The 13,968-nt window shown below is 41.2% G+C and overlaps 1 protein-coding gene across 1 annotated transcript; it reads left to right on the plus strand.

Moving 5' to 3' along the window:
* The first annotated feature begins 11,194 nt into the window (after positions 1-11,194).
* LOC146713421 (tripartite motif-containing protein 16-like) lies at positions 11,195-13,538 on the plus strand. Its single transcript, XM_085447744.1, has one exon. It carries the CDS (start codon positions 11,222-11,224, stop codon positions 12,917-12,919), a length of 1,698 nt encoding a protein of 565 aa, XP_085303870.1. The 5' UTR covers positions 11,195-11,221; the 3' UTR covers positions 12,920-13,538.
* Positions 13,539-13,968: the final 430 nt, after the last annotated feature.

The raw sequence follows: 13,968 nt of genomic DNA on the forward strand, positions 1-13,968 counted from the left end.
TGAGCCGGTGTGTACCTGGACGCTCACCCCCGGAAACAAAGAACCACCAACGCACCGATGTCTGAGGGAGTCCGCCACTGGCAGGGGAAGTGGTGGGGTGAGATAGGCCTCCAAACCTTGGAGGGCCTGAGATGTCCCCAGAGAGGTGGCGTCTGACACCCAACCTGACATATAGACACAGACATACAGGCACACACAGACACAAACATCCATTCCCACCCTCATGCTCTCATATGCACTTACTCCACACTTAACCAACGTGGAGACAGACATAAAGAGACGCTGTACACACGATCACACTCCCCAAGCGTACTCTAAGCCCCGGGTCTAGGTACCCTTGCCCCTGGAGGGGGAAACTCCACCTAGACCCAGGTAGTGTTACCCTTTTTTATATTTATATAAGATTTATATTTGTAAAACTTTCTCAGAGCTGCAGAAACTGATTAATATATGAGGGACTTCCTGATTTAAAGTTTGTAGGTCAGGCAAATGAGTTCCACCAGAGGGCGCTTTAATACAAACAGATGTCGCTCTGAAACCTTTGAATTCAGGTTTCTTGGGAAAGAGTTTATACATATACACCGACCAGGCATAAGCTTTATAATGTATATAATATATAATATTATATATAATAATGTCCATATATAATTTTTTTATATATGGACAAAATAAACTATTTAAACTTACAGCATGATAAGAAGTAGTGTCATGACATCAAGCAAACAAGGGCATGAGACAATCTGCATGTTCATATAGTTCAAAAACTTCCCTCCTCTGGTTTCAGCAAAGGGTGGAGATGATACAGAATGGGGTGGGTGTGGTGGGGTGGGGGATTATTGTTCAAATCATTCTGTCAAAGGGTGGAGATGATTCAGATAACTGTTGTGAAGGCATGTCATTGGCAGAACTTGGTCACAAATATGGACACGAAGCTGATCTTATTTTCATTTGATGCCAACAAATCAAACATTCCTGCTCAATGTATCCTGTCATATGTTAGCTTCATAAAGTGAAAGCAGCAGAAGGAAATATAACGCATTAGTAAAACATTAGTGTCTGCTGTTCGAAGAAAACTTCTTTTTACAGCGAAAAAAACCCCCTAAACTTCTCCACAAGCACTGAGTAGGACACACTTCCACGGGAATGTGAAATTCACAGAGAAACTGCCGGATCCTTCCACTGACATGACGGCCTCGACACACCTGCACCAGGACAAACCTCCAGCTGCCCCACTCCTGCTAAACAGGTGAAAATAGAGCAACAGGACCGCTGAGTCTTTGATTTTATTTATTTTCTGCCGTGTTTGCATCTATTTGAAAGAGTGAGTGTAAACACAAAAAATATTTCATTTTATGTGGTGGAATGTGCAGAAAATAGGTTTAAATGTTGAACAAATTTCTTCCACTCAGAGAATGTTGCTTGATGCTTAAAGTTAAAAGATTAAAACTGATAAAACAAGTTTTTAAAATAGACTTTTCCATTTGATTACATTTTATATGATGGATTATGCAGAAAAAGTAGAATTGGGATTGGAGCGACTGAAGATCTATCACTTCATTACCTATTCAGGGTGTAAATCACATTTTTAAAACTAAGTAACTAATTACTTTCATTACATTCAGTTAAAACAAACTTTATGTTGTTGGTTGTAAAGAGATGAATGGATATTTTATTTTATTCTTTATTTTATTTGTATTCTAGTTTTTTAGTTTTAGATTTCAAGATTTGGTGAATGGCCTAGCCTTCTTAGTTTTGTTATTACTGGAAATTGTTATATTTGCTATAGAACAGTGGTAGGGAACTCCAGGCCTCGAGAGCCGGTGTCCTGCAGGTTTTAGATGCGTCCTTGATCCAACACAGCTGATTTAAATGGCTAAACTAGCTCCTCAACATGTCATGAAGTTCTCCAGAGGCCTGGTAATGAACTAACACACCACCCACCCCTTTCCTTTCTTTGTTGCCACCTGTTGTGAAAATTAAACAATAACCTGCCACACACCCAGTGATCTTGATTTGAAGTGGGTTTAATAAACACATTGCAATGTGGAGAGAACATCCCAGTGAAACACCAGGACCATCTCTGAATTGTTGCCCTTACATCTTATATGCAGACACAGACACTCTCTGAAGGAAATTGCCTTCCCGGGTTTCCTCCGTGGCGTGAGCGATAAGCAGAGTTTTGTCCTTTCCTTCTAAGATTCCTAATTATTTAAAGTAACACTCAGGTATGCCGTTCAGCTGGGTTAGTTACAGCGCCGGGAGCAGCTTGGGAGAACAAGAAAACAGAGACTGCTTTAGGTTGCCTTCCCAATCAACTCAAAGGTTTATTTGATACACAGCAGTTTATATAGATGAAAAAAAAGGTTCGTGTGTCAGCTTTCCCAGTTCAAACCGGTACAGACCAAATAAGGAAACGTCTTCCTGCCTTCTGAGCAAAGTATCCCTTGTGTAGTTTATCAGTTCAGCTATAATTTATGATCATCCCAGCAAAATACACTCCTAGACATAAAATACAGAGTTCTTTCATTAGTGAATTCTGAAACAAACCACCTAGCCTTTAACGAGCCTTTTCCAGGAGATAAAGAAAAAAGGGAGGATGGGAGTAAGGAAGTGGTCTCATCTCTGTGGTGTTTTCGACCTTGGGGTACCAGCTTGTGAGTCCTACACATTGATTCTTGGGTCACAGAGAAAGAGAAAAACAACTAGTAGTTGGGCCTTATTGAGTAACAGTTTTCCTGTATAAAACAATATCCTGTAAATGCTTACCGTGGTATCAAAATCCCTAACAGTTCCCCTCTTTTATTATTTTATAAAAATAATAACTCAAATAGAAAGGAAAAATCACAAATGTAATAACATAATATAAAAAGCAAATCATAAAATGTAATAGTTCACAACCTAATGTTCAATATACACATCAGGAACATCATTGGTAACATCTGACACATAATCTGGGTCAATTTGTGCCAATTGCAAATACATTGAAGTAGCTGTACTAGTAGCTATATGGGTTATCATTGAACGTACACAGGGTACCACACAACAGACAATAATCATCAAAAACATGCTGCAACGGTTACAAAGGCTACAATTAGTTCCTTCCATCTTCCAAACGTGTCCTGTAGCCACTTATGTAGCCACTGACCGTGACCTGTATTGGCAATTAGTTCTATCTGCAATGCTTCAAGTTTATTCATAGCTTGTGTGAATGAACCGTTAGGAGCGGTGTTATTGGGAATGAAAGTACAGCATACATCAACGGTTACTAAACCACAGGTACCGGTCCAATTAACAGGTAAAGCTAATCTAAGGGTATTATTGCACAACCAATAAGCATGTGGGATTGGTCTGGTCAGGCGCGTGACCATGTGTGATTTAACTAACTCCCCCCAGTCAGTATCATTTAAGACACCCTCTGGGGGAACAATGATCGATTCTCCGCTCAAACTTGAACTGTGTGTGTGTTCCTCCAGATATGATAAAACTTCAGCCACAGAGACAGCTAGCCATGTCTCATTACAGCGTGCACCTGGGGAGTCAGAGAAGAATGTATAGTTATCCTTTGTATAATCTATGTGTGTGTCTGGGCCAGTTAACTTTAGTCTGCGCAGACATATCATACTAGTATTAAAATGGAGAGGGATCTGTCCTAAGGGCAGTGAGGGCTTTAACCTATTCTTAGGGCGTTTCATTGGGGCGCATAACTTCAATAATTCGCCTAATGGAGTCTCAGGGTTAGTTGGTGTGTGTGTGTGTCTAAGTAAGCAGTCGAGAGGGCTCAGAGTCAACTGTAAAGCGTCTTTAAAGAGAGCATTATTTCCGCTGATTTTCTCTAGTCCCTCAGTGAGGGGGAAACCGGATATGGGGTATCCTACTATTACCTGTTCTGGATTAGCCTTTGAACAGACATAACAGTTACTGTTTCCTAAATCACGAGCGGCTGTTCTGGCATTTTCATACCAGGCGTTAGCTCCTGTTCTAGAGGGTGCATAAAATGGTTTATTAGTGGCGTCTATGTTGCTATTTACTGATTTTAGGGAGCGTGAGGAGTGCATTAAGTAGGTGTCTTGCAAAATGGAGCATGAGGTATAGTCAGCAAAATATGACCTGCAGAAATGTGAACATGGTTGCAGTTTACAATACAAAATAGCAAAGAGAAATCCTAAGGTTACTGCGATAGATGTGATAAATAACCTAAATATATAAGAAAGTATATAAGAAAAACAGTTCTTCAGTCGTCTCCTGGCCTGGTCCCAGGTTCGAGAGACATTGAATAAGCGTCGTATGATGACAATGGGCATTTCATTTTCTCCATTATCAGGATGAAATGAGTCTGGCTTTATCAGGTTAGACATCATGTGGTACTTTTGGCTTTCTGTTCCTGCTGGATGTTTGAGTACCTTGTTGTTGTTCTTTCAGACGTTGTGTGTTAATCAGTGATTGCGTGTGTGCACTGGATCCTGGCGCTGGCTCGCCTGAGATGTCATCTACCCGTGTGTGTTTATTTGCTCTAGTTCCGGGCGCTGGCTCGCCGGAGATGTCGTCTGCTTGATCCGACGCCTGAGATGGTCCGATTGGGCTGGTCTTAACCCTGCTGGCATGAATCCACTGAGGTTGTCCGTCTGTGAGGATGCTGGTTCTTCGTCACTGCCAGTACAGTCTGGGGGCTGGAACACGCGCGGCCTCCCAGAGAGTCCTTGGTTTTAGTGGCTTCTCCAACATGCATCTCCTTGTCTCCACTGGTGGAACTGTGGAGGGGAAAAGCTGAGAGAGACAAACTTTCTGATAGTTATTATTCAGTTTTTCTATCAGGTTGTGAACATCAGTGGACAATGCAATATACATCACCTTCTACTAGCGGTGCCCCTCTGGAAGCTGACCATGGTCTTGGAGATAGTCTTATTTCAAATGGAAATAATTTGGTTACTGCAGATTGAGTCATTCTAATCTCACACAGGACTTGAGGAAGTAATTTGACCCAGGTCATTAAAGTTTTAGCACACTTTTGAATTACTTCTAATGTGAATGAAGATCCTCTATCACTGTTAATCTGGTGAGGTATTCCGAATCTGGGTATTATTTCATTGCTCAACTTTTGATAGACTACTTCTGCAGTTTCTTTTGAGGTTGGATAAGCTTCTACTCATTTACTAAATTGATCCACTATTACCAGTAAGTACTTGATGCTTCCTTGTGCTGGCATATGTGTGAAATCAATTTGTAATGTATGAAATGGAAAATCTGGTTGTGGTAAATGCTGATGTTTTGCTTTTGAGCTACCTACATTAGTTCGCGCACATGTTAGACAGGTTGCTAATATGCTTTTTACTGCATGTGATGTTTTCTCAATTACAAATCTTGATTTTATTGCCCCTATTACCCCTCTTTGTCCGACATGACTCACACCGTGAAAATGTCGGGCAAGGACTGGCAGCAGGGAATATGGGAGGGCAATCAAACCCTTAAGATTTTGTATAAGCCATCTCTGTCATCTAAGGTACAGTCATTATTCTCCCAATAGGTGTAATCACATGCAGAGGCTTGCTCTTGTATAAATTTTAAATCAACATTTGTTTCTAAATAGTCTGGGAGTGTAACAAGTGGCAGCTGTAGGGGCACAGATAATACTTCCTGCGGAGGTGGGAGCTGTGATGCAGCTGCAGCCTTGGCTGTCACGTCTGCTAAGGCATTACCTGTTGCTTCGTCTGTGTCAGCTGTACTGTGTCCTTTCGTTTTTACAACTGCAACGGCCGATGGCAGCTGTATAGCCTGAAAAAGTCTTTGAACAAAATCAGAATTTAGCAATTTATTTTCCATCAGCAGATCTAAATCCTCTCTGTCTCCACAATGTGCCAAAGTCATGCACAACGCCAAATGCATAGCGGCTGTCTACGTAAATTGTCACATGCTTATCCAAATGTAGCTCACAGGCGCGTATTAAAGCCATGAGCTCTGCTTTTTGTGCTGAGTGAAATGGTAATGAGTGAGCCTCTAGTATGATGTCAGGCACTGTTACCACTGAATAGCCACAAAGAAATGAGTTGTCACTCGGCTTTGAACAGGACCCGTCCACATAAACCGTGGCTGAGTCTGGGATAGGTGTTTGCTCTAAATCTGGACGTGGTGCTGTGGATTCCTGTATACGTGTCATGCAGTCATGATCATCAAGCCTGTCTGAGCCATTCTGTCGGTCAGAAGAACACAGCATAGGATCAATAAATGTGCTGGCGAATCAGGTGTGCTGCTCGCTTTTATAGTGAGATTTGCATATGTTGTTTAGTTATGTTTGCTACAATGGTCGTGACCTGGTGATTGGTGTGTAGAATAGTGTCATGTGAGAGTGTGAGCTTCTCGCAGTCCCTTATCATGATAGAGCAAGCTGCTACTGCCCTCAGGCAGGCCGGCATTCCCTGAACAATTCAGGCAGCACCTTTGAGTGGCGGAGGTCAGCACTCCCTGTAATGCATTGAAAGAGGCAGTCATTTCTGTGGATCACAGTATTCGAGGAGGCTTGTCTTTTTTACAACAGTCACGCAGAATGTGGTCATGAAAAGAACAGTCTGGTATCCACTGTCTGCAATAGTTCACCATGCCTAAGAAGGACGACATTTCCTTCTGTGTAGTGGGACGAGGGACGGAGGTCACAGCTTTGACCCTGTCTGCAGTCATGGAACGTTTTCCGTGAGACAGTGTGAATCCCAAATATTGAACAGAAGTCTGACAGTACTGCATTTTCTTTGCAGATGCTTTGTGGCCAGTCTTTTGGAGGTGCTGGAGAAGCATGTGTGTAGCAGTTTGACATAGTTTTTCACTTTCAGCACAGAGGAGGAGGTCATCCACATGTGGATCATGTTGCAGCCCTGGAGGAGTGAAGCACCATAGAGAAAGCAGCAGAGCTGTCTATCATGCCTTGGGGCAAACGAGTTCAAGTGTACCGCTTATTTCTATGTGTGAATGCAAATAACGGCTGTGTGTCTTCATGAGAAAAAGGAGCGGAGCATAAATCCACCACGGGAAAATGTGTATGCAATGCATGTCAATATGCTGTGAACATCTGAAACGAGAGGTGGCAGAGGAATGTTGACTGCATTAATTTGCCTTAAGTCTTGTATGAAACGCCATACGCCAGGTTTGTTAGGCTTTGGCACAGGATTGACAGGAGTGTGGGCTTTATTACTCCTGTAGTCAATAAATCTCCTATGATGACATCTAGGACTGCGGCTTTTTCGGCAGAAATGGGATGTTGCTTGACATATACTGCTTGTTGTGTTTTAATAAGTGTACGTGATAAAGTGTACAGTCAATAAATCCTATATCATTCTCACTTTTTGACCACAATGTCATATTCTGGTATTCAGCTGGCAACGTAAGTGCAGAAATAGTACAGTGGACAGGGTAGGTTAGATCTATGTGACGACATGGTGTAGTTATGTCATAAACTATGTCTGAGTTATGTGACAAAATCACTGTTTGACCTTCACTTGTGTGAGCAGTTATCATGTTGTTGAACAGTGTGAGAGAAACAAAAGTGTGGCTCCCAGTCATGGGATTACCTGTTAGTGGCGTCTGTACACGTTTTTTTTTTTGGCACAGTGTGTGACATAGAGTACCGGACAAAAAGGATGTTGAGTTCATTCTCTGCTGAGGGTCCAGCTGACACAGAGGATGTTCCTTCTCCATCATGTCGGTACATAGGGCAGAGAAAACATAAGCTGTTATCAGTGTCAGCAAACATTTCACCCTTTATGTTAAATGAAATACACAAATTCATTTTTGCTTTGGGTGTCTGCGGCTGCTGGAAAACTGAGCTAAATTTGCACCTCTAGCTTGTCCAACAGTGCATAAAGCGTTTTATGAATACTAGGATGGATTCATCAGGCTTCTGTTTACACATAGTTACTGCATTTAAGTCAATTTTGTCTCTGGACATTGTTAGCAGGAATTTCTTTAGATTCTTAAAGAAATCGGCGACTTTGTCATTATTTACCCTCCTTTTGTCCATAGCGGTAACATTTGATGCATCACGTCGCGGCATTCTATCATATATTTTCTACAGGACTTTTTAAGCAGACTACTTTTCTTATCACAAATGATATCCAACATTTCTACTGACCTGTTTTCTGGCGATAATCGTTCGGGATAAGGCTCCGGAAATAAATTAGAATGCATTGAACTTCTTAAGTTGTAAACAAAGTCAGTCACATAAGCACTCCCGCATGTTCTGGATACGTGATCATGGACGTCTTCACCGATTCGCGGACGTAGGTTACACGTAACCGGAAATGGGAGTTATACTGAGCCGTTATTTGAGACTTTATTTTGTATTTTATTAATTTTTGGTTTTACAGGTACTTTAGATTTTTTATCGGACCTGTCTGTGGTCTTTGAATTATTCTGACCCATGTTCAGTGATTTCCAGAGGGGTTTACACGCTAGGAGGATTTAGGTTAGTATTTTCGCTGCGGCACAGCTGAGGTCACTTTAAATTTATTGCTAGCAATTTTTTGTTTGTGTGAGCAACTCTCACTTAGCGAGCAACTTCTCGCTTAACGAGCAACTTCTCGTAAAACAACAGGCAACTTCCTGTGTCTTTCTGCTTTTAATTTACTGCTTTTAACCCTTGTATGGTAATCGGGTCTGTGAGACCCGTTTTCAGTTTTCTTTCGTTTTTTTTTTTTTTTTTTTTTAACAAAATTAAATTTAATTATTTACTAGCTTTCTGTGAGTGAGCAACTTCTCACTTCTTAACGTACGTTTCAAGATAACAGGCAACTCCCTGTGTCACTCTTTGGTGAGCAACTTCTCACTTAACGAGAAGTATTTAAGACAACAGGCAACTTTCTGTGTCACTTTTCTAAGTGAGCAACTTCTCACTTTTTAACGTACGTTTAATTAAACAATTAATTATTATTATTTTTTTAAACAAAATTAAAATATTCAAGACAACAGGCAACTTCCTGTGTCCACCAACACCACACAAGGGTTAATTTACTTTATTCGGGGACTGAGGAAGTCGTCAGTGTATCTCTCTGGATCACTAAGTGAAACTTCGTCAGCATATCCCGTTTCTTTATGGATCAATCACTGAGAGAGGTATAATAGGTCTTTATATAAATATGAAAGACACATATTTACCTTCTGTCAGGGATCCCACTTCTGACACCAAAATTGAAGGAAATTGCCTTCCCGGGTTTCCTCCGTGGCGTGAGCGATAAGCAGAGTTTTGTCCTTTCCTTCTAAGATTCCTAATTATTTAAAGTAACACTCAGGTATGCCGTTCAGCTGGGTTAGTTACAGCGCCGGGAGCAGCTTGGGAGAACAAGAAAACAGAGACTGCTTTAGGTTGCCTTCCCAATCGACTCAAAGGTTTATTTGATACACAGCAGTTTATATAGATGAAAAAAAAGGTTCGTGTGTCAGCTTTCCCAGTTCAAACCGGTACAGACCAAATAAGGAAACGTCTTCCTGCCTTCTGAGCAAAGTATCCCTTGTGTAGTTTATCAGTTCAGCTATAATTTATGATCATCCCAGCAAAATACACTCCTAGACATAAAATACAGAGTTCTTTCATTAGTGAATTCTGAAACAAACCACCTAGCCTTTAACGAGCCTTTTCCAGGAGATAAAGAAAAGGGAGGATGGGAGTAAGGAAGTGGTCTCATCTCTGTGGTGTTTTCGACCTTGGGGTACCAGCTTGTGAGTCCTACACATTGATTCTTGGGTCACAGAGAAAGAGAAAAACAACTAGTAGTTGGGCCTTATTGAGTAACAGTTTTCCTGTATAAAACAATATCCTGTAAATGCTTACCGTGGTATCAAAATCCCTAACACTCTCCAACAAAGAACATTACACAACAGATCAATTATTATAGACCATTAACTGTTCAGTCTAAGAAAAGCTCCAACCAACCATCACCTCGTCTGCAACAGGATGTCCAGAGCCCTCAGGAGGAAAATGCTGTGAAGGTGCAATAAATCGTGGGCCCCACTAGTGATCACATTCAACATGCATACAAACTGGTGACAGGAGTGCTCTTACTATGCTAAAGTGATATGGTTAAAATATGTGGTTAGTACATGAGAAAAGAAATCTGCCACCACACACCATTGGCCCTGTCTAGAACCGGCCCTGGTGGCCATTACAATTTATGTCTAAAAAGGTATAGCTTCATGCCTCGAAGGGAACACTTCACTCCAGGTACACGGCACCCAGCTGAAAACACTTCACACAAGTTGAGTTTCCGAGATTCACAGAATTTTCAGAAAAGCACTATTTCGTGATATATATTGTTATCAGGGTGAGAAATGTCTTATTTCGGGATATGCGATTTTGGTCATATCGTACAGCTCTAGTCACTGGAGACCTTAATATTTACTGGTTCTTATTTAGTCACGTCCCCGAATCAAGATGATTGTAGAAGTTGTGATCAACTCAACCATAATAACAGAAAAATACTTTTAAAAAAGCAGTCAAGGTTTCTTTGTATTATTCCTGTCATCACATTTTTGTGGAGCTGAATATGTTTGAAAACCCGTTAATTTGTTTACTCCATCATGTACCAACTACTACACCTGCTGCACCCTCTCACCCTTGATGGTGTTTACGGGAGAGAAACAGTTGAAATGAACAGCATCGTTCTCAAACCGCTCCTCTTCCAGGAATGAAGCACAGGCTGATAACCCTCCCTCTTCTTCCTGCTCTTAAACACCTCTCTGCCCACATGTTTCCTCATTTCCACACCATCACTTCTCACCATCACTTCACAACAACTAAGCTGTAGTGCCTCTTCACTTCACTGTGCAATACCTTTTGTGCAATACTCTTGTTAATAGTCAACGGTGCAATAGACTCCATACTTGAAAATTGCAATTCACTTGTATTTTTATTTTTATTCCTATTTATTCTATTTATCCCCTTCGTATATTTTATTTATATATGTCTTTGTATTTATATGTATGTGTATATATATATAATATTCTGTAACTCTGTAACTTCTGTCGGTTCTGTGCTTTTGGAAACCGAATTTCCCAGAGGAACCCACCCGAGGGATTAATAAAGTTTTATCTTATCTTATCTCAAGTTGAAGTTGGGTGTAGCCAACATGTGGTGACATGTTAGAGCTCAGACTCGAGTCACTGCAGGAACACGTTGTTCAGATCAGACCTCAAACTAGTTTATAAGGAAGAGAAACTCACGAAAGCGCTTAAACTGAGAGGTGAAATGGCACAGAAAGGAGATCAGCTGGACCGAGAAACCTTCTCTTGTTACATGTGTTTGGATCTACTGAAGGATCCAGTGACTACAGCCTGTGGACACAGCTACTGCATGAACTGTATTAAAAGTTTCTGGGATGAAGAGGACAGGAAGGGAATCCACAGCTGCCCTCAGTGCAGGAAGACTTTCACACCGAGGCCTGTCCTGGAGAAAAACGTCATGTTTGCAACTTTAGTGGAGCAGCTGAAGCACACTGGACTCCAAGCTGCTGCAGGTGAGCAATGCTATGCTGGACCTGAAGATGTGGCCTGTGATGTCTGCACTGGGAGGAAGCTGAAAGCTGTCAAATCCTGTTTGGTCTGCCAGGACTCCTATTGTGAGAAACACGTCCAGCGTCACTACAATACAAATCGATTACAGAAACACAGGTTGGTTTCGCCTTCCAGGAAGCTCCAAGAAGTGTCATCATCTAATTGTGAGATCTGCTCTCGTCATGATGAGGGGATGAAGATTTTCTGTCGTACTGATCAGCAGAGTATCTGTTATCTCTGCACAATGGATGCACATAAAGGCCATGAAACAGTCCCAGCTGCAGTAGAAAGGACTGAGAAGCAGAAGGAGCTCGAGGTGAGACGACTAAACATCCAGCAGAGAATCCAGGAGCGAGAGAAAGATGTGAAGCTGCTTCAACAGGAGGTGGAGGCCATCAATGGCTCTGCTGATAAAGCAGTGGAGGACAGTGAGAAGATGTTCACTGAGCTGATCCGTCTCATGCAGAAAAGAAGCTCTGATGTGAAGCAGCAGGTCAGATCCCAGCAGGAAACTGAAGTGAGTCGAGTCAAAGAGCTTCAGGAGAAGCTGGAGCAGGAGATCGCTGAGCTGAAGAGGAAAGACGGCGAGCTGGAGCAGCTCTCACACACAGAGGATCACAACCAGTTTCTACACAACTACCCCTCACTGTCAGCACTCAGTGAGTCTACACACTCATCCAGCATCAATATTCGTCCTCTGAGGTACTTTGAGGATGTGACAGCAGCTGTGTCAGAGACCAGAGATAAACTACAGGACATTCTGAGAGAGGAATGGACGAACATCTCACTGACAGTCACTGAAGTGGATGTTTTACTGTCACCACCAGAGCCAAAGACCAGAGCTGGATTCTTAAAATATTCACGTGAAATCACACTGGATCCAAACACAGCAAACACACATCTATTATTATCAGAGGGGAACAGGAAAGCAATGCTAATTAAACGATACAGGCCTTACCCTCATCATCCAGACAGATTCACTTCATGCAGGCAGGTCCTGAGCAGGGAGACCCTGACTGGACGTTGTTACTGGGAGGTGGAGTGGAGAGGAAGAGGAGTTTGTGTGGCAGTCGCATACAAGACTATCGGAAGAGCTGTGTGCCCCACTGAATGTGGTTTTGGATACAATGACAAATCTTGGGCTTTATTCTGTGACACAACCGGCTACACTTACTTGAACAACAAAATCCAAACTCTCCTCTCAGGTCCTCGGTCCTCCAGAGTTGGAGTGTACCTGGATCACAGAGCAGGTATTCTGTCTTTCTACAGCGTCTCTGAAACCATGACTCTCCTCCACAGAGTCCAGACCACATTCACTCAGCCGCTCCACGCTGGACTGTGTCTTTTGGGTTTTGAAGTCAGTGCTGAGTTCAGTAAAGTCAAACACACATAGAGGGCATGTTCTTGAGTATCAGTGTACTTTTGTTATGATCTAAAGCAGTTTCTACATCTTCATTTAAATTTTTTATTTCATACATGGTACAGCATTAATTCATTTCCTACACTAAAAACCTTGCATTCAGTTAATGTGGCACTAATCCATGCATGAAAAGGAGCAGGGAGAGAAGCTCATGAATTCATTAAATGCAAACACAAATACAAACTGTAGCTGGGTCGCTCTTTAGCTGTGACTCTGCAACATTTCTAATGCCATATTCCCACATTTTTAGTACCTAAAATATTTAAAGGCAGTAGATCAGAACCAGTGAGTGATGCATATTTTAAAGGAAAAAGATAATTACACTGTAAGTAATTTTTTTAAGTACTGGGTACCCTGAGGGTAGGATAAACATGTTGTCTAGTATGTTAGGATAATCTGCGATGAAGCCCACACTTCTAATACATCTGTACAAAGTTACTTATTACTTTACAATAAATCTTGAATTATATAATATTTGCTACCCAGTTCTAAGTATTTTTAGGTACTGAAACTTGTGTTCTGAAGATTACCTGATATGTGTTGGTAAATTACTCCATAAATCAAAGGCTGTATTATAAAGAGATATTGAAAACTACATGTGTGAAAATCAACAAAAAAAAAAAAAACATAAAAAGTGGAACAAAATGATTTGATATGACAGAGAAAGGAGAAAAGTGCTTTAATAATAGTGCAGTAATGTTAAAGTGATAAAACTGGTACTTTACAATTGACAGATCTTGTATTTACTCTACTCTTCATGTTCAACACATATTACACAGTTAGATAGTTTGATAAGCGAAACTATTATATACTTGTGGTTACTGTTGCATTGGGTTTTCATGTGATTAGTCAGTTTAATGAGTAGAGGACAATTTTTTTTTTGTGATTGTCTCAGTAATTTGTTAAGAAACCTCAACATTTCATAAGTTTCTTCTCTTTAATATATGATGATAAAGTGATGTTTTTGAACTGCTAACATTATTCAATTACTATTTTCTCTAATAGTTAAATAAGTTTGTTTT

Source organism: Copadichromis virginalis, linkage group LG3 (assembly GCF_057382275.1).
Source record: "Copadichromis virginalis isolate Kocher_CV1m ecotype Utaka linkage group LG3, C_Virginalis_male_GT1.1, whole genome shotgun sequence".
Lineage (NCBI taxonomy): Eukaryota > Metazoa > Chordata > Actinopteri > Cichliformes > Cichlidae > Copadichromis > Copadichromis virginalis.